Below are 21,080 nucleotides of genomic sequence, written 5' to 3'. Positions count from 1 at the left end.
TATCCACTACAAACAGAGTCCTGTACAAGAGGCCAAGAGGATTATGGGTAGTGTCTCACCCCCTCCACTGGGAATTTCCACTGCTCCCATCTGGGAGACACCTCCGTGTCCCCAGACGCAGACTCAGGACATCTTTCATCCCTGATGCAATCTCACTCTGAAACGATGTAAAGTAACTCCCTTCTCTCTTATGTCCTGTAACACTCTTGTAACATCTTCTCTGTTCGGAATGTCTTCTTGGTTGTATTGTTGTTTTGGACTGTGCCGTAAAACAAATTTCCCCCAAAGGAAAATAAAGCTTAATCTAAAGTGAGAATTATTCAATTACCGAGCAAACACCTAGAAGGGCTTATAGTCTTATAGATGCCTACAATTAATTCAATGAGTATATACAGTAAGCAAAACAGGAGTCTCAATAAAGCCAAGAAAATATCTCAAACTTACAACAGAATAGCAGGACTGAACCACCACCTGACACCTGGTGCTGATGGGGCACAAACACTGTCAGCTGGTGAGGTCTGAGTGACTCTGGCTGAGCAGAGAGTCTCTTGTCCACATGGGGGAGAAGATCTTGTGCCCGGAGAAGCCTGCATTTAGGAACACAACAAAGGAAAATCTGACCCTTCTTCTTCTTTCAAAATGCAGAACAACACAAAACCAGTGTTCAATATTTCACATTTTCCAGCTGTAACTCTGTTCATCTGCATCGCATAGTTTTGAATTTTATTCTATAGTCATATTAGCTTAGCGACTCTTAACTCTTTATAGATCTGTTACTTATTTCAGTTTCTAGTTTTATTATGTACAAAGGTCGATTCTTATAGCTTCTCCATCTCTAGGGTTCAATGTAAACATATGACCTTACCTGTTGGAAAATGTAGCTCGGTCCCTTTAACTATCTGTAGCTCGACCAGCCTGTGATTCTGTTGATGGCTGGAGTTCGCTGCCCATTTTGAAGCCTCCTGCTGGTCCCTTCGTCACTGTGCCCTGTGCTCCCTGATGCTCTGCGCCAGGGAGCTGCTCTTAGAAGACTTTTTATTGTAAGTTTGATTTCTATATAAAATTGTTCATTTCTCTCTTTTTAAAAATACTAGTTTTTTTTGTGTGCACATTGTTTCAAAACTATTTCTAAATTACAACTGGACAGTGTGCTTCACTGGATATATCAATATGTCCATACAAAATAAACTGAGGTGATTTTTTTAAAGAAATGTCTATTTTTATTGCACTATCTTGCATTGTCCACAGTACAGCAATTAGATAAGAACAAAAAAATGTACATATCAACTTTTAAAATCCCTGAAAAAATATATTCTGCACAAACCCCAGCATGGCAGTGAGCAGGCACAAAAAGTTACACTCCAGAGAGAGCCTGGGCCTCTGTCTGTGTGCTGTGTAGGACAGTGTTACAGACTGCAGAAATGTCTCTGGTGTTGCAGCCCTGGGCCTCTGTCAGTGAGCTGCACAGGACAGTGTTACATCCTGCAGAAATGTCTCTGGTGTTGCAGCATCCCAGGGCCTCTGTCAGCGTGCTGCGCGGGACACAGTGATACGGCCTGCAGGCAGGTCTCTGGTGTTGCAGCCCTGGGCCTCTGTCAGTGTGCTGTGTAGGACACAGTGATACAGCCTACACAGAGAGGGTCCTGTAGAGCAGTGGCAAGCTATAAAGGCATGTCCCAAGACCTCAGGGTTAGTACAAGAAATAGGAACAGCTCTGAAATGTCCAGTAGGGCAGTAAACAAGTGAAAAACAAGATGACAGCGAAGGAGACTCTCATTGCACAGCAGTTTAGTCCATTTCAAGGTTTTCCGGCTGCAGGATGTGATACAATCAATACCGATGAGAAAGCAGCCATATCTAATATGTCATAAATGATATTTAACATCGTGTCATCCGTCCCTGGAATTACACTCTAGCAGGCCGGAGACATCCTGCCCCAGTGCTGCCCAGGGAGCCCGAGACGGGACAGAGGCCGCGCAGCTACACGCACTGGTGTCTGGGCATGTAGGTGCAGATGCTCTTCCCACAGCCCCAGCAGCGCTCCACGGGGTGGGCGGAGTCCGCCCTCCTCTTGCACAGCCGGCACGAGTCGGCCCCGGCCGCCGCCGCCGCCCTCTTCCCCTTCTGCTGCTGCGCGATCAGGCCCTTCAGCTCCGCCTGGGTGTTGGCGTCGGGGGCGCGGGTGACGTCGATCACCTCCACTTTGCTGGGGTCCCACACGCAGTCCTCCTCCAGCCCGCTGGGCACGGCCTTCATGCCGCAGTTGGGGGGCACCCAGGCGGTGTCGTAGCCGTGGCTGTGCCAGGTCTTCTGCAGGGGGTGGTTGTCGGTGTCGATCCGCTTCACCCGGCCCGTGTCCACCCTCAGCTTCAGCACCACCTTGTCCGTGGCGGGGGCCTGGAGGGGGTAGCGCTCGGCCTTGCGGGGGTTCCTGCTGACGTACACCCCGGGCCCCAGCATGCCGTCGGGGGACTGCCTGAAGCCCCCGGCGATGATGTTGCGGGCCTGGCTGACCGAGGTGCCGTGGTACATGGTGTACAGGCGCCCCGCCTTGGGCTCCTGCTCCGCCGCCAGGTGCTGGTCGTCATCGTACTGCACCTCCCAGCCGAAGAACTCCACCGACATGTCTGCGGGCTCTGGGGGTGTGGAAAGGGAAGGGCTGCGTTACTGCTCCCGGCACTGGCGCCTGCCGGGGACCGACTGTCACCGGAGCGAGCGCAGTGGGGGACAGGACCTGAGGACTGCAGGTCTGGCTCCCTGCCCTCTCTCCTCCTTCTCTCCGTGCCCTCTCTCCTCCCTCTCTCTCTAACCTCTCTCTCCCTGCCCTCTCTCCTCCTTCTCTCCGTGCCCTCTCTCCTCCCTCTCTCTCTAACCTCTCTCTCCCTGCCCTCTCTCCTCCTTCTCCCCGTGCCCTCTCTCCTCCCGAACAGCGCTCATCCTGCTGTTCCCAGTGGAAGACAGGACCCCCACCCCTCCAGATATGGCTGACCATGTACTCTCAGGAGAGGGCTGGGGGCTCAGATATCAGATATCGCTAGACTGCGCCCTATGCTGTCACTAACTGTGGCTGAAAAGCTGATCAACACATTTGTGTTCTCTCGAATTGACTACTGTAATGCTCTACTCGCTGGGGTATCTAAATCTACTTTGAACAAATTGCAGTACAGTATGTCCAAAATTCAGCAGCCAGAATCCTGACCAGGTCTAGTGCAAGTGTTCACATTACTCCTATCCTGGAGTCCTTGCACTGGCTTCCGGTCAAATTCCGTGTAGACTTTAAAATCCTCACGCTCTCCTATAAGGCTCTGCATGGCTTGGCACCTCAGTACCTGTCTGAACTATTATCGCCCTACTCCCCACCTCGCAACCTTCGCTCTCTAATTCGGGTCTCCTAACTGTCCCCCAAGCCCGTCTATACTCTATGGGCGACAGGGCCTTCTCCTGTTATGCCCCCAAGCTCTGGAACTCTCTCCCCAAGGATATCAGAGAGTCACCTTCTCTAAACTCCTGCAAATCCAGACTCCAAACCCTCTTCTTCAGAAGAGTCTTTACTGAACCGGTTCCATTCTTCACCCCTCTGCTCTTCTTACTACCCCCATCCACGGTCTCCTCTGTATACTGTCATTGTGTCCTATCTTGTGTAGTCTTCTTATTTATTGTTGTAGTCTTCTTATTTATTGTTGTAGTCTTCTTATTTATTGTTGTAGTCTTCTTATTTATTGTTGTCATCCTGTAAAGCGCTTTGAGAAGCCACCTTTAAAGGTGCTATATAAAATAAAGTTTATTATTATTATTATCAGATGCCTCTTGTGAGAAGAAGGGTGTCCTCTCCTGGGCACTGCCCAGCAGGGCATCCTGCCCCCCTGCTGAAAGAGGGGGTGCCAGGACGGCAGACAGGAGTGCTGCTGGGGTGTTGTGCTGTCTAGTTTCTGCCAGCCCTGAGCCACTCAGTCCACAGTCTGCCGGGGAGCTACCCTGCATTCACTGTGCTTCTGTCACCCAGGAACGCAGGGAAGGTTGGGTGCTGTACGAGACTGGGAGGAAGTTTCACTTTTGTTTCTACATCGGGACTGAGGACAAGCACAGAAAAGAAAAGCAAAGGCGACCCTCCCGCAACAGTCCCATCTCAGCGTTTTTCTCTCTCCAGCTGATAACAAATCGTGATTTCGGGTATGTTTTCACGTCTGATAGAGACAGCAAGAGGGTATGGAGTAGCGTTACTTCACAGTTCAACTGTGTACTCAAACTGGAAATGCCCACTGCCCTGGAAACTTCATTTTAAGAGCTAAAAGAGAGAAAAGTACACGATATAACATGTATATACTGTATATATACATACACGAATACTAAGTATCTGGTTTACTCCGTGTTCCCCGGCCGTGAGCACTTTTTCAGGAACACTATCTGCCTCGTCTTCTAGCGTACAGGCCACGAACCGATGTCAGAAACGAAGAGAAACGCGGATACGATCTGCCTACACGACGCCCGGTGGACCACGACTCGTCCCTTCGCTAAATCACCGGCTCCGACCGACGCCGCTGAACCCGCCCAAGCCCCTTGAGCCAGAACCGTACCTCTTTCTGCGGGGTGGTTAGCCAAGTAGCGCCCGAGCGCAGAGCCTGAAACTTTAAGCTACTCGAACCCGTGGTTTCGGTTTCGGTTCACTCGGGTCTGGGTACGAAACCGAAGAACTTCCCGTTCTAGGCCAAGTAGAGGAAGGAGCCTGTAACAGCAGTGTATGGGTTTCACGATTATGACAGAATTAAAAAGAAAAACTTTTTATTCGAACAATAACAACATAAAATACAATACAAACAAGAGTACATATAACGTCACAAATCGTCAGGGGTGCATATTACAATACAGATATGATGAAAAAAGTTTCAGCTGTGAACAAAGATAAAAGTCCGCAGCACTTTCACGTTTCGAAATAATCTGCAAATACGCCTTTACACCTATTTTCAAATGTTCAAACGCAGGAATCTTCCCAGACCGTTTCACTTTGTGTATTTAATAACGTGCCAGTATCATAAGTAAGTCAATTACAAACGATATGTTTGTATTTTTTCCAATGGAATTGAAATTTAACATCACGAGTCTGTTCCTGTGTGTTTTAAACTGACCAGGTTAAGGCGACTATTATTCTTAGGGTATTACTGCTGTACCTAATACAAATAATTTAAAAAAAATAAAAGGAAAAGTACAGGTGAATTTCTTGCTGTAACGTTTCTATCCCCTACTTGTTTCTCCGTGGGCTCACTGCTCCGCACACCGACTACACGCTGAAATCCACGGGCCGCCCGCCGGGCTCCTAGTTCAAGTGTCCCAGACAGACAAGCGATTGACTTTTTAAACACCGCTGTCTCAAGGCCAGGGTCAAGAGCCAACCGTCCCCGTAGTGGAAAGCAGAGCACAGAAGAAAAAGGTACGGCTTTTGAAATGTTCTCTGATTTGCTCAGTTTTTGTCTTGAAAATCGTCTGCGTCCCTTAGGGCACATACTCCTCCTTTTAACTGCGTGTTGGAAAAAGCCTGTTTCAACACCGCGTTTCCATCCTATTACTCCAATTCCAACGGTGTCCTTTCAATTTCATGGTCAAGTCAATGTGCGGTGCCATCATGTCATCTAACGCTAGAGGGAGCAAAACGCATTTTCCTTAATTTCGGGGAATCTCCTTTCAGTCAGTGGAGTCAGGGGTGCCTAGTACACGTGTAGCACAGTTAAACGAGGCAGAGAGAATAGCATTCGCTATTCTTGGGTAGTTCTTGAACCTTTTCATCTCGCGGAACACCTCTGGCCAGAGAACCGTGAACAGGTGATCTTTTCTACGTCATCAGGCGGACTAGAAACAATCTTGACTCGCGGCCCATATGATCTCATAGCATTAAATGTAAAATGACACCTCAACTATAATAATAAATCAAAAACGCTACTTTGCAATCACGAAAGAAACTGAAATGAGAATACTTACCAAGGGAGATGCTGGTCTGCTGAGACTTTCTTAGTGTAAAAGTCTTTGTCGGCAATGTAGGTGTTTTCCTAGAGAAGGCTGAGCACTGAACTTGATCCAACCTTTATAGATGTGTGTTCCCAAGTTAATTGTCGAACTAGCTTTAGTACCCTGGACGTGCTCAGTCCTGCCCCTAGAGGGCTCCCATGTCCTCTGTGTCTCTAGATCTTCACCCTGATTACAACGATCTCCAGTTTGCAGAATAATCCTTTTGAAATATATTTGGAATTATTAAGCATTAGGTTACCAGAGGAAACTATGTGGAAGTACATTTAAAAACTGGAGGCACTTCTTTATACAAAGGGTGGTGGGAGGATGAAACATACGCTACCCCGGCTCCTTCAACAAACAGCTGGATTAAAGTTGGATTAACAGCTAACTTCTTAATGGGCCGTTGTATCCATTCTCAAACCCACATTCTTGAGGAGAGCAGGTCCACCCATGTGGCTCTCTGAGAGGGTCAGGCCCACTTTTCTCTACTGGGTTGAAGATGGACAAACCCAGGGCTTCCTTCTGTGGGGCATTCTTGGAGCAGCACGTCTGTGGGGCATTCTGGGAGCAGCACGTCTGTGGGGCATTCTGGGAGCAGCATGTCTGTGGGGCAGTCTGGGAGCAGCATGTCTGTGGGGCAGTCTGGGAGCAGCACGTCTGGGGCAGTCTGGCCTGTCTGTGGGGCATTCTGGGAGCAGCACGTCTTGAGCATTCTGGGAACAGCACATCTTGGGCATTTTGGGAGCAGCACGTCTGTGGGACATTCTGGGAGCAGCACGTCTGGGGCAGGGTGCTCTTGGAAGGAAGAGTGGGTGCAGAAAATCAAGCAAGTAGCTCAATTACAGGGTTGGGCTATGACCAAGAGCTCAGCCCAGGAGAAGGAGGACAGGGTGAGTCTCATTCTGGGAATGTTGGTAGGGGAACGGAGCACTGGGAGCTGTACCTCAGAGCCAGGGGACAGTCAGACAGGGCAGACAGGGCAGGCAGGCACAGAGCTCCCTGTCGGAGGCCTGGACTACTGTTCCAGACTCCCTGTGTGCACAGCTTCTCCCTATGCTCCGCACACTCGTCATCGATCCTCACCGCAGCAGTACTTGCTGGTCCGGTCACCTGCTCACTGAGCCACGTGTGCCAGCCAGGGTTTCCCAGGGCCACTGGCACTGCCCTGCCCTACTGACTCTGTCTCAGACGGGACTGTAAAGTCACTGCAAGACAGAAGTGACAAAGACAGGCTGAGCAGTAGTCTCAAGGGTTTTAACACTTGTTAACTATTCGGGCATTCAACAGTTACAGCCTTTGTTATTGATGCTCATATCATAAAAAAATGTCTTATGAGGTCAAGCTTGTTGTGGCTCCCTCTGCTGGTTTCAGCTGGTACTGCACTCTGCCAACCTGGTCATTTTTATTTCAATCTCCTATTTGCTACAGTGCCCTTTGCAAGAGTCAGCCACAGAGCACTAAAGACAATATTTCATTGCTCAGAATCCTGAAAAATAATCAAATGACTCTCACCAGACACCTAAAAATAGATCCCTCTGACTGAAGACCAACTGCTGTTTATGCAGCCCCACCAGATGGTTCCACTGACTCAGCAGTCACAGAAACGGGTGTCTGTGTGTAAACATGATTAAATCAATTAAAACAACAGGCTGCAAGAGCTGGCATGCGGGATGGAAACATGTGAGTCTTCTAGGCGCAGGCCGTGGACGCCCCAGCCCCAGGCGGGTCGGCCCGGCCTGTCAGTCCACGACCCTGCGGAGCGCAGCCCTGCCCAGCTAGAGCAGCACAACACAGGGACAAGCATGCTCAAGCATGGTGAGGGCTGGTCAGCACAGGACAAACCAGTAGAGGCACGGTCAGCGGACAACTCTACGCCATGACAGATACAGACAGACTTCTAGAGAAGGTTAAAATGCAAAACACCGGAAGGAGCCTCTTTAGTCGTAAAGAACACAAGAAAAGACCAATCCAGAGGGTGTGGAGGCCCCCTGACTTGATTTCACTCATTAGCAGGGGGACCTGCCCCTCGTGCACACGCACGTGAAGGCAGACGCCCCCCCGGGACATGACAAGGACTGGCATGTCTCCTCAGGGACACAGCTTGAGAAACTGGGCAAGGGAGACAGGGTGCCGCAGCAGGGCAGCAGCTCCTGGGGCCGTTCCCTGTGACACACCGAGGACACAGGGCTTCGTGTGGGGCGCAGAGGGAACCATAAACCAGGAGAATCCGCAGGACGGAATGAATTACACCACAGGGGCCTGGGAGCATGAGTAATGCTTTAAGAAAAACAATAAACATTTAAAATAAATAAATAAAAATGATCCGAGTCCAAACACTCGAGTGGGAGTCTAATTAAGGCCAAAGTTCAAAAGCTCTTCCAAGAAGAGGAGCTGCAGCGAAGGCAGAGGCTTTGATGTCTCTCCCCACAGTTCCCCACACTCCCCTGTGCGTCTCCGCGACAATGCATCTCTGTCTGACCTAATGCTTGGTGTCCCTCGCAATGCTGAAATTAAAGCGCTCATATTTCTCATAAGCCAGGACTTCAAACACATCATCATCGTTCCACTCGCGGGCTCTCTGAATGAAGCAGTCTGGGCCCTGCCTCTCAGCACTCCGGGTCACATTTCTGTCGAGCACAGAACCGCCGTGTCTCAACCAGAGCTTCAGAAAACTGCTGACAGAGGTCAGGCCGGATTCTGGGGGCGAGCTTTCTTCTTCCTCTTCTCCCTCTCCCTCTCCGTCTCCTTCGCCGTCCTCTTTTTATGACAGCCTGGCGCTGTTTATTTTGAGTTGCTGCTAGCTTGACCGCAGACATGCAGTCCTCAGGCAGATTAGAGTCCGCTTGTCATGAGGCCATTTAAAGACGCAGGAGCCCCATGCCTTTCCTGTGGCCCTCTGATGGCTCGTAATGCTCCAGTGTTCTGCATGTGACCTCGTCTCTCCTGGGCTAAATCAAGCCACTGCTCACAGACATTCCTGCTCAGATTTCCCAGTCTAGTTTCAGTGCGAGACTCCAGAGTGAGAGCAGACCAGCAGCATGGGATAGCACGCAGGGATAATTTGGGAGTTTGTTTTCCTTGAGGACCGAATTTAGTGACTCTCACTTTGGGTTTTGTTTGCAGTTTGAACTGCATTTGACTTCCTCACTTCAGGTGAGTGAGGAGGATTGAGGGCACAGGGGTGTTTGCCCTGGAAATAGTACACGAACTCCTGAAAATGTCCTGTTGCAGCAATGCAGGAAAACAAACTCGTGTTCTTACAGTCTCATATGAACAGAAGAATGATTATCGAGGAGGTCATGCAACTGATTTAGCTTGTTTGGTAGTCAGTAGTTAACTGATCCAGAATGTCATTCAGCTGTTTTTGTTTAAAAAAACAAATCAGGGTATCGGCTTCAACAACAGTGCTGGTAAGTTTGTTCCATGCCTCCGCCACCCTTTGTGTAATGAAGTGCCTCCTGTTCTTGGTGTTAAGTGCACTTCCACATAGTTCAATCAGAAGGAATCTAATGGGATGATTTTGTCAGTATGGACTGCAGTCAGCCTTTTTTTTTATTAACACTTAATAGGGTAATCAACATATTTAGGCCCAGATGCAGAAAACAAATACAATTGAAAATAAAGGCGAGACTGTTCATAAGTGTAAAGCGATGCCCAACATTCTGCAGTCTTGTGTCCTTTTGAATACAGTGAAGCCCAGAGACATCCCCCTGAATTCTCTCTGCTGTGTTTCACAAGATTCCCTGTAGAGGTCTCTATTGTCCAGAAGACATGAAATGAGTCGCAGTTTTATTACTGCAGGTAAGAGGACTCTGCTGCATGGCCACCCGACGACTCGGTCGCAGTGTGCAAACACCGTGTCTTCAATCCCCAAAAACAGATAGGTCTGCCAGTGTCAAACTTCACCAGGGATCAAGGCCCACTGGTAGAAATAAAGTCTCCCTTTTTACTTGTTTCCCAGCAGACGGAACGTCTTCCCACAAACTGTCAGTGTCTTGATTCCCAGTGCAGCAGTGTCAGTAGTTTTTCCTCACAGGCAGCAGCTCCTACAGCAGAGGTTCTCATGCGGGGGATCCCCAGAAACAACGGGAAACGTTTCACCCGACTTCCAGCTCTGTGAAGAATCTCAAACAATGGGTCAGCTCTGCTTGTGCTCAAGGACTTTTCTGACCTGGCCTTTCGCACCGTGTCAAACAGACAAGCTATTCCTGACTGTGACAGATTTCTCCAGGGTGGTGTCCTGCAGTCAGAGGCTGTGCCGCCTGTCTCCTTCAGAGAAGCCCTTTCCCTCTCCAGGCTGGCACACAAGCCTGCCAGTTAATATCGAGACAGAGCGCCCCCTGTTGACTGTGTCAGGATAAAGCAGTGCCGCAGCTCAGCTCTTGAGGCCCTGTGCGTTGGTCCAGCTGCTACAGCTGTCTGGCCATGTGGTTCCAGGCCACCTCTGCTTGATTCCTGTCCGGGGGGGGAGCAGGACCCAATAAAGGCTTTAGTGTATTCTCAAAACCTCAAAGGCCCGCTTTCCTACAGCAGGGTAACCTTGTCCCAGCTGGCAGGAGCAGGGAAGGCACAACCCTCGCAGGAAACCCAGAGGGGAAAAAACAACTCTGGGACAAACATATCAACTTCCTTCTTCAGCCGTTCACCTCAAGCTGCAAAGCCATGAGCTTCCAAAGTGCCTAGTGCCCTGTGAACTCTCCTCTGACAGCTCGACCTTGGTGTTCAGTTGTCAATTGAGACAGGCTTGCCAAGGTTCTCTAGACTACTGCCCGACATTTACAATATAACACAGTCCGTTCACTCCCTTTGAAGAGGTTGCCTATTTCTTTTAAACATTATGGAACAACTGGGTTTAAGCCTCAAAGGGACATTTCCTGGATGGTATAAATGTTTGCTCTCACCACTGTTTGACATTACAGTTGTTATCCCAAGCTGCATGACGCCGGCTGTCGGCTCTTGGTTTTACTTCTACTGCGTCCACCGTGTGCGGGGGGTCCGCAGGTGGTCCCTAAACCCAGCCCCCTACTGTATGTGCGCTCTGGGGACAGGCTACAGCTTTCTGAACACGGTGCTCTGCCCCTGCTCTTCCGCTTCCCAGCCTGGCGCTGCGGACAAGGGAGCCCTTGTTGTGCCGGTGCCATCCCACCGCATCTGAAAATCTCCTGCGGCTCTTATCAGCGCCGCAGAACAAACACAGGACTGTACTGTGCGCTCGGAAGAAAAGCCAGCTCTGTGTGGCTGTTTAGCAGCTGCCCGGGGGAGAGGGAGCCCGGCGAAACAGCCTTTTCTGTCGATGCCATTGCAGAGCAGTAGCTGCTACACAGAGACCCAGCGCGGGGCTGGCTGAAGGAGCCTGAACGAGCCCGAGAGAGGTAGAAACACACAGGGAAGTGCAGCATCATCGTCATAACTAGGAGACCCTTTCTGAGCCTGGCCTGCTTGTACCACTATGTTATTTGAAATAGGTTAAATTGTTGGTGCCCGTATTGTTCCAGGTCTGAAAAGCAGCAATATGCATGCTGCACGTCAGGTGTACCCCTCAGGGTGCCGTATGGGGATCCCCTGGACGATCCTCGGACACCGGAGCACGCTGCGCAGTTCGCTGCTCAAGGGAGCACGTCCCCAGCTGTCGGCTTCAATGCTCAACGACTTTCGCCTATTGAAACACTGCGAACGCGTCCTGCACACCGCATACTTTATTACAGAGCAGGCTGGTACGTGTTGTCTAGGAATCGGAAAGAATACAGACTTGTGGACTCGGGGGGTATGAAATCATACAGTGCCCATCGACTTAGGTAACCCCAAAAACCGAAGACAGTCACAGAGCTTTATTTAAAGCAGGTCAGGAGCCCCTGGGACTCGAACAGCAGCTGTGTGAATTTAATAACTCTGGGAATGGGACTGCCTTATTTGGGGATCTGAAGTGTTGCAGCACAGGCAGGCTGCCGCAGGGTTACATCCGTTATTTGCTTAATATGAAAACAATACAGTATTAGGTAACCAATACGGTTTACCTATTAGTAACAGTAGTAATACAAGCGTTATGACACAGTATATGAGAAAACCATGCCACAGACAAAGGACTTGCTTGAAAATATTCTAGGTTCAGCTCGACAACAGCATGAAGCAGGTGACTGCAGGAAGACCAAGGCTTGAGGAGGTTTGAAACAGAATTGCTGTCGTGTTTCAGTGAAAGGCTCTTGGGGGGTTGTACTGTGTCCTTTGTTCCTGATCTCTCCTGGCTGCTGCAGGTCTAGTCGGGAGGAGTAGGCGGAGGATCTGGGCTTGCTGGTGGTGTGGCAGGACCTCTTCCCTGACTCCTGTATTTCCCCCATGCCGTACGAGAACACCTCCCAGCCTCTCTCCCCTCTCTCCTCTGTCTCTCATGCCTCCTGTCAGTTTGATCTTCCTGCACAAACCCACTTTGTCCATCTATGTCCTACATTTGCCAGCTCCTCAGGCTGTGTATCGGGCTGCTCTCCCTCTCTAGTCCCTCCTCCTGTCTTCGACAGTCCATTCCTTCTCTCTGCTCCATTAATGACAACTTGTTTCTTCTGAGAACTGCCTGAAATACACACCAATTAACCGAGGTGTTTTTCTAAAATCTAAAATATACAAAACTTCCCAATTAAAAACATATAAGTGACTAACTTAATGAAATGTAACTTATTGTCATTTCTAACATTTCTATGAGCACTTCCATACAGTAGATGAAACGGTCTATATTTTCTCTAATCTAAGCTGCTGTCCAGGTTCAACAGAAATCCTCAGGAAATGTAGAAAGGACCCTGGCCTTAGGTGGCCCTATCTGTGCCTGTTCCAACGGTATTTCCAGAAGCTGAGAGCTGACATGGATCCTGGGGCAGTTTTGACTTTTATTTTATTTATAGCAATGCTATATATATGTACAGTCGAGCATGATGTCTGTTTGTCTTTTGGTTTTTATGTAGCATTTTACGTTTGAAAGTAACCAACTTCGTTTTTAATGCCTTGAAATTTTAATTTTTTCTTCTGGGCAAAGGTTTTTCAATTGGGAACAAAATTTTAAGTGAAGGGAAAAAGAAAACATTTCACTACAGAAATGTTAGTCATTATGTATGCATAAATATACAATCAAAACACAATTTTCTTCAAGCTGTGTTAGAATGCTTGATTTTTAAAGCTGTACCGTCCTACATCAGAAAATAATTACTAGCATGAAACTGATAGAGACACACAGTTTAACTAGTATGGTTAAACACAGTGTTAATTTCAAAATGAAGGCTGATTAACATCCATTAGTTAAAATTAATGACCCCATTAGCGGAAAAAACGGCTTCAGTCTCTTAAAACTCACATCTGTAATGAAAAACGAAAACGGGGTGTTTGGAGATTCAATTTAATATGCAGGCATCAAAAAGAATAAAAATATGCCTTTTTTTTTAACAATGCTCGAAGGAGGAAGTTCAGACCTCAGCAGTGGGCCCCAGGTTGCCATGGCGCCTCACTGTAAAGGAAGTGGCCGGGAGGAAGCTCCAATCCCATCGATCAGGCTGGGGCCCCACAGACTGCGGCTGCCAGGCCGGCCACTAGATGGCACTCCGACTCGCATTCTCCTGTGGCTGTGAGTAAACTAATTATACTCGGGGCTCGTCTTGACTTTTATTAGTTCCAGATGATAATTTTGTAACAAACCCACATTATGTATTGTTTAACCCATCGCTGCCCGAGCTTAGGAAAAAGAAGTCACTATAATAATAATGAATGAGCCTGGGGATGCCACAGGAGCGCGTGGAGTCACGAAGGGCAGCTGTCGGGCCTCTGACGAGGTGAGAGAGAGGGAGAGAGGGAGAGACGTGCCGGGAGAGGGAGGGTGAAGAAGGGTAGAGACTGACGGAGAGAGGGCGATAAGCCGAGAGAGAGAGAGAGATAATGAATGAAACCCTCTTCACAGCAGGAGCTGAATGGGTGCAGGGGTCATGTGAGGCTGGTACAGAGCAGCCACACAATATGACCTGAATATTTCAGATGTGTGAAGAGACACCACCGTGGTGGGGGGGGGACACCACCAGGAAAACCAAAAGGTCAGCGAGGAGGGGAGGAAACAATAACCAAGATAAAACTTTCACGCCGAACAGGAAGCACAGCTTCCGTCCGTTTCGAATCTTCGCCAGAGAAACCCCGCCAGGCACGACACCCCGGTCCGCCACAGATCCCATTCACGCCTGTCCTGCTGTGGTTCGAGGCCCTCCCCCTGCCAGCCCAACCGTCAGCCTTGCTCACATTTCCACTGTCTACGTCAGGCCCTGCAACGTCAGGCCACACGACACGGGCACGTTGGCGCCCGCCGTGTTCAGGCGTTGAGTTCGCCGCCTCCCTGTCTGTGGAACGGCCCCCCTCCAGCAGAGCAGGTCCCACAGGTCCTTTCTGAGAGGAGCCCCACTTTCTCCAAACCTGATCAAAACACCTGTGTACCTCTCGAGTGTGGACACGGGGGTCGCCGGGTCAAGTTCACGCCGCGGCTGGACCTCTGTAACGAGAGCGCCCCCCTGCTCAGGCAGGACGCGTCTCCTGGGAGGAGACAGCGCCGCAACCACAGAACGCGTCAAGGATCAAAAGACGACGAGACCGTGAAGCCTGGCACGCTGACACGACGCTCGGGGTGTCAGAAAAGTTATCCCTGGGCTAACGTTTCCAACACCTCCGGCTTCAAATCCAAAAAGCTGCGTGTTCGGCACGTACACGTTCAAAGCTCATTTTACGAGGGTCCTGAAAGGCGTGAGGCCCTGTGTCTGCTGCATACTCATGCTAGGGCAGCTACAGATGCTAAGACGTTTCAGCCCGAATGGGTTTTTAAACTCATAACTCACGGATGTGCAGGTGGGGTTGTCCTCGTTTGCAAACGACAGGTTTACTGTACAGTGAGCCGCTTCGACTTCGCAATCCGGGAGTGGGGCGACACTGAGGTTTCAAGCAGCCATTTGGCGTGTCACCACTTCCCTGCCCAAACTGCAAAAAAAACCCCAAAACAGCAGCAAGGAAATTCTGCTGCGGTCGCTGTTGGTTTTTACCCCCGGAAAAAAGCGGAACAGAGCGACGGACAGTAACAGTTTTCATAAAGAAGAACCCTAACCCTAGCAGGGGCAGCGCAGGTTGGAATAGAAACTCAGGAATTGGTTTCCTACCTGCTACCCTCACAGCAATCCCGGGCTGATCCCAGCGGGGCTGTGATGTCAACCCTGAGCGAGGGAGTCAGTGAGGCGGATGGGCGTGGTGTAGCGCGGGGACGTCGGCGCCCTGGGCTGGGGGAGGTGCCCTTTAGCTCACCCGGCTGGCTCCCTGGTGCGTTCCGCTGGAGACCCGGGTTCGCGCCCCAGGTGTGGCGGGACGAAACGGATGGGGTGGGGTGGCGGAGGGCACAGTGGCCCCTCAGTTCTCTCCCAGGAGGAAGGGGGGGGCAGAGTCCGCTGAGTGGATCCGGGACTGATCGTACACACTCCCCTCATTCTGGACTCCTGCTGGAGAAGGGGAACCGCGGGGTCAGCAATCACACGGACGTCAGGCTGCCGCTGCAGACACTGGCGCAGCGAAACCTGAAATCAGGGAAGACGCACCTCGTACGCCCGCGAGCGTGTGTCTGCACTGATTGATCCGTACCGAACCACCTGCTGTACCTGCTGGTCTGCTTGCTAGTCTATCAGATTTGGTTATTGTCGATCGGCTATTTTTATGCATCTGTGTAATTGACGTCTATATCTACTGTCTCTGTTATTTATTTAGATCAGGTAATAAAATATTTATTAAGGTGCGTGCCTTTGATTTTAAATAGTTAGCTCCATTCTTATGCCCACACAAAGACACACACTCAAACATGCACAAATCACAGAAGGATGCAATTACCAGCTCACCAGTCCTGAAAAAAGCTTTCTTCAGGCTACCCTGCTAACCCATTATCAACTCTTTAAACACTTCAAAGACTTCTCAATTATGGCCCATCTAATCCAAGGTGCATAAGGGCTCTTCAATAAAAACCAGCAGGCACAGACGGTATTGTGTTGTGTGGTCTGTGACCACAGAACTGCTGCTCAGGACTGCAAAAGAGGCCGACTTTATTTAACTGGTCAAGGGGTCATAACCTCTGTTATTGAGGAGGCCAAAGGTCGGCAGACTGGCTACCGTGTAAGGTCATCCAGAGGCCATGGTAATGAGCCCTGATGAGCTGCAGGCGAGGGGGCTGGGAGACTGTCTCCCAGACAGCGCTGATCAATATCCTAGGAGGGCAGTCTGGGTCAGAGTCACGCCCTGTCTCCTCTGCCGGGCAGGAGTGAGCTTGGTGTCCAGCCTGGCCATCACTGCTCTGAGGCTGTTTCCATCTGCAGTGGCTTCTTCTCAGGGTCATTACAGGTGTCAGGGGCAAATGTAGGCACAGACTGCGTAAAACCAGTTCTGCTCCATTAGAACACTGTATAGTTTAGTCAATAACACAAGGACTGTACTCGGCACGGGCAAGTATTCCCAAGAGCTGTTCAGACAAACCCCCAGCTGACCTGACCAGTGTCTCAGGGGCACCTCTGCGGCAGGAGGCAGCAAGCTGATGCTCTACACCTGCCTGAACGGAAGGGACTGCCAACAGAGAACTGAGTTTCCAGACAGTTAACATTTTATGAACGGTTTCTTATTTGGCTGTTTCAACGCCATTGAAGTCTGCACCCAGGCTCCTGCCAAAGTCCCAGAGTGTCCCTGTCCCCTACTCCCCTGTCCCTGGCACAGTGGTCCTGGAGTGTCCGCCTGTCCTTGAGTGACTGGCTGTGCCCCTGGTGTCAGATCAGAAACTCAAGATACATCCACCTACGAATGCTGCAGCATCACCCCCAGCTCCCCGACTACCCCTTCATCTGAACCTGAGCCCTAATCCCCATTCCAGCTCCAGCCTCTCCAGTGTGTGCAGGTGGCAGGTCTCACTGATAGCTCAGGGTACCTGGGCTTTCTGCAGGGACACAGCAGCAGCCTGAAGGCCAGGCACACAGCAGGCACCTTGCAAAGGAAAAAACACCAAATCAGGCAACTGAACCAGCTCTGGGTCTGGCAGAGCTCTGGGTCAGGCGAAGCACGTCCTAATACGTCGTCTATCGTCTCATGTACCGTTCTCAGTGACACCAAAAACAGGATTAACAAATGAATGCTGGTGCATGAATATTTATCCAGGTAGATAACAAGAAGTCTTAGTCCACTCACTTCTGTGAACTAAATGGTGTGTCTATTTCCTTCACACATTAAAAAAGGCGTAATAACTCCTGTCTCTGCCACACCACCTAACCACCCACTACACACACACCTCCTCTGCCTCAACCTTTCCAATAAATTTACCTTTCAGTCCACTTCAGCCCCAACACGGCAAACATATTAATTGTGTCTGGCCTGCCGGCTCGGTCCCGATGCTTCTCAGAGGCTGATTGGCCAAGCAGGCTGGTCCACCCAGCCAATGACAGGCAGCTGTGCCGTTCCTCTCCTAGCAACAGGACTCCCTCACCGAACAGTGCAGCGAGCAAACCGACACCCGAAATATTACATCATGAATAATGGCAACTCAACAGCTTTGTAGTGGGGGGCAGGGAAAGGAATGGGATTTTTTTTTTCTTGGCTGCTTTTCTTTTTTCTTTCTTTCTTTCTTGGCTCTCTCCCTTGTAAGAAAAGTGCATTTAAGGTACTCTTGTTTCAGTCTTTAAAGGGGCAGAGTCCTATTCTCAGAAGCCCCCTCGTAGTCAGTCTCACTGCGAACGCCTCCTGGGCTCCAGAGCCACGGGCCTTCTCCACGTACTGGGAGCAGCCCAGCCCTGTGGAAATGTGTCAAGTTGGACTTTCAGAAGGCATTAATCAGTATTGTACATCGCCTGCCCAAAACATTAAGGCTCATACTTGATTAGCCAGATCTCTGTCGAAGATTGACCATAATGGAAGTGGCTGGTAAAATAAGGCAGATGAACTGTGCTGTTGGGAACGTTTTGACACTGAACAGCCTGGATGTATTCCATTGTAACCAAGATGGTAAAGTACTGAATGTGGTTTTTGGATGTCAGTATCTGGAATACAGTGGTCCAGCGCAAGTGAGGCAGTCCTTGAATTCTATAGATATAAGATAAGATCACTTTATTGGCCATATACAATTTCTGGCATTAGGAATTTGTCTTTTCTCAGACCCCAGCTTGCTCTCCATGAGACACACAGACAGGGAGAGAAGCTTGGGGTCAGAGCGCAGGGTCAGCTATTGTACAGCGCCCCTGGAGCAGTTGGGCTTAAGGGCCTTGCTCCGGGGCCCAACGGAGTAGGATTTCTCTGCCGGCCGCGGGATTTGAACCGGCAACCTCCCAGCCACAGGCGCAGGTCCTGAGCCACAGAGCCACCACACCGCCCCATTACAGTATGGTACAGTAAGTGCAACATTCTCTAGTGTTTCACTTATAAATATGTGTGTATTTATAAAGTTCAGTGTTGCACTTAATAAAGAGTGGCTGTCACCCCAGATGTCATCTGTGGGCTTGTGTGTCACCGACATTCCCAAGGCACGATTCTGCTGCTCTCCCTGCCAGCTTAATCCCCTCTCCACCCCCAGTGTGGGCTACGAGCTGCACTTGGCTCTCTAGTCCTCACATTCCGAGATGACAAGGAACAAACAGCTAAATCCTCTCAGAAACAGCAGAGGCAGAAGCCAAACGAAGTCTGCAGTGAAAGTGAGTTATCGTTGTAAACCGCTGTGCTTCTCCATGTTGGTGCGACACACATCAAGTCTGAAAGTCTTCCCAGGACACCGCTGCAGAGTGCTTGGGAAAATCCAGCATGGCGAGTAACAAAGACACAGTATGAAAGAGGGTCTTCGGCCCACCGGCGTGCCGTGTTACTGAATAACTACATCTTCTCCTGTCAGTGCTCTCTGCTGCTTCTTCTGTCCAGATCACCACTGGGCAGAGTGAACTAGTCTTACATGGTTCAGTCCAGTGTGCAGGTTCAGTTTGCGGCTTGAATTAGATGTCAAAGTGGTCCAGCTGCACTGTCCTCAGCACAGACAGTGAGGGGTCTGACAGCACAGCAAGACGCTGGGGGAGTGACCGGTCCCAGTGAGACGCTGGGGGAGTGACCGGTCCCAGTGAGACGCTGGGGGAGTGACCGGTCCCAGTGAGACGCTGGGGGAGTGGCTGGTCCCAGTGAGACGCTGGGGGAGTGGCCGGTCCCAGTGAGACACTGGGGGAGTGACCGGTCCCAGTGAGACGCTGGGGGAGTGACTGGTCCCAGTGAGACGCTGGTATTGTGGGAGAGACTGGTCCCAGTGAGCTGCTGGGGGAGTGACTGGTCCCAGTGAGACGCTGGTATTGTGGGAGAGACTGGTCCCAGTGAGACGCTGGGGGAGTGACCGGTCCCAGTGAGACACTGGGGGAGTGACCGGTCCCAGTGAGACGCTGGGGGAGTGACTGGTCCCAGTGAGACGCTGGTATTGTGGGAGAGACTGGTCCCAGTGAGCTGCTGGGGGAGTGACTGGTCCCAGTGAGCTGCTGGGGGAGTGACTGGTCCCAGTGAGACGCTGGTATTGTGGGAGAGACTGGTCCCAGTGAGACGCTGGGGGAGTGACTGGTCCCAGTGAGACGCTGGTATTGTGGGAGAGACTGGTCCCAGTGAGCTGCTGGGAGAGTGACTGGTCCCAGTGAGACGCTGGTGCTGCTAGGGTGCTACAGGAGTGATGCCACTGGTCTCTGTTCTATAGGGTGATGCCAACTCTCCTTCTCTTGTGTGTGAAGGTGAGAGCACGTCAGTGTGTTGCCTTTGGAAGGAGTCACTGTCTGCCCTTGGGAACCTACTCTCACAGTGGGCCTGACAATGGCACACCACAGCTCTCACAACGCCCAGTGTTTGCCAACCCAAAGCCACGGCTGAGGCGGGGCCAGATGACTGTCACATGCCGGACCACGGCCTGGCAGTGACCAGACAGGACAGCAGCACAGCGATTGCGGCTCTTTGCTTTTGCTGCTTTTCTCTGTGTCCATGGTGATGCGTTATGTGCTCACTGTTGTCCCAACCCTACTGGGTGACACCCAGGCCCTTCCCCAAGCTTGCAGAGCAGCTGCCTGCATATCCATGCCACAGGCCTCCCAGGAAAGAAGGGAAGAAATTCCAGATCAGTTAACTCCCTTTCCCCAGTTTTCTGGTTTTCCAGCACATTGTCTTTCCACAGCAGCAAGGGACAAGAGGAAAACACAGCTCCAACACCGCATAGCGTCTGAGTAAAACTGCTCACCAGGAGAACTTTTGTGCCTCAGGCATCCAATTTCCATATCCGCCACCCGAGATTCCCATTCCAGGGGTATTCCCAGGGAGGATGACACATCCGTTCTGCGCATCCAGAGCGAACGCCTCGCATGCAGGAAACATTTCCATCTCTTTAATTAGCAGCTACCAGCAGGATGGCTTGCAGCTCACGGCGGAGGCAGGGATGAGCCGGGTCTCTCGGGAGACGCCGGGAGGCTGAGGGGAGGGCAGGCTGGGCCGTGCCAGGGATGACACTCGCAGTCCTCTGTGTGCCAGCGGGCTCCAGTTTGGGACAAAGGTTTAAGGGTTCGCACAGCGTTCATATACTTTAAGGCAGACGATCACTGATTAATTCTAACTACCTTTATCGCTATCTTTTAACAGCTTTACAGGCCAGTTAGAATCTGCCACCAGGAAAGCATTTCAGAAAGTCTTATTCATTGTAAATTGGCCGATACGCTTTGATTATACCAGAACCTATCACAATTTTACAAACCGGTCACGTGCAGATCCACAGTTTAAAGCACTTGCCGAAATCTGGTCTTATCTCCGGGTGTCACCCAAACTAATGGCAATAATAACAACAGTGCAGCGGTGTGTGTTTAGCATTTCTTAATCTGCTACTTGTTCTTAAAAAATAAACGTCTCGGGCTGGATGTTTGGATCTTTTCCACGGCATGGCAGTGTTTACAGGCACTTGTGGAAGATTTTATGATTTCCAAATATTTACTTACATGTGCCCAGCGTGTTCACAGCTCTTTAACGGCCACCCCCTCCTGCCTCCAGTGGGCTGGGAGTGGCCCACC

At 50.5% G+C, this 21,080-nt stretch overlaps 1 protein-coding gene and 1 long non-coding RNA gene across 4 annotated transcripts; one reads left to right on the top strand and one right to left on the bottom strand.

The window, feature by feature from the left end:
• Nucleotides 1-1,197: 1,197 nt before the first annotated feature.
• Nucleotides 1,198-7,207, bottom strand: gig2p (grass carp reovirus (GCRV)-induced gene 2p). 3 transcript variants are annotated; one of them, XM_088619091.1, is made up of 2 exons: nucleotides 5,971-7,207; nucleotides 1,198-2,636 (listed from the first exon to the last, which is right to left on the bottom strand). In XM_088619091.1, exon 2 carries the CDS (start codon nucleotides 2,623-2,625, stop codon nucleotides 1,981-1,983), a length of 645 nt encoding a protein of 214 aa, XP_088475217.1. In that variant the 5' UTR covers nucleotides 2,626-2,636; nucleotides 5,971-7,207; the 3' UTR covers nucleotides 1,198-1,980. The 3 variants fall into 3 exon arrangements, with proteins under 3 accessions (XP_088475217.1, XP_088475216.1, XP_088475218.1); XM_088619090.1 differs by lacking the exon at nucleotides 5,971-7,207 and adding an exon at nucleotides 4,575-4,704; XM_088619092.1 differs by lacking the exon at nucleotides 5,971-7,207 and adding an exon at nucleotides 3,495-3,634.
• LOC148641241 (uncharacterized) lies at nucleotides 3,891-15,787 on the top strand. The gene is made up of 4 exons (XR_015929966.1): nucleotides 3,891-4,170; nucleotides 4,421-5,425; nucleotides 13,438-13,603; nucleotides 15,180-15,787. It is a non-coding gene; the product is annotated as an uncharacterized LOC148641241 (long non-coding RNA).
• The last annotated feature ends 5,293 nt before the right edge of the window (nucleotides 15,788-21,080 follow it).

The sequence above is a fragment of the Lepisosteus platostomus genome, chromosome 25, assembly GCF_059453375.1.
Source record: "Lepisosteus platostomus isolate fLepPlt1 chromosome 25, fLepPlt1.hap1, whole genome shotgun sequence".
In the NCBI taxonomy this organism is placed as follows: domain Eukaryota; kingdom Metazoa; phylum Chordata; class Actinopteri; order Semionotiformes; family Lepisosteidae; genus Lepisosteus; species Lepisosteus platostomus.
The sequence above is the reverse complement of the archived record's forward strand: the minus strand, read 5'-3'. Positions and strand labels throughout refer to the sequence as shown.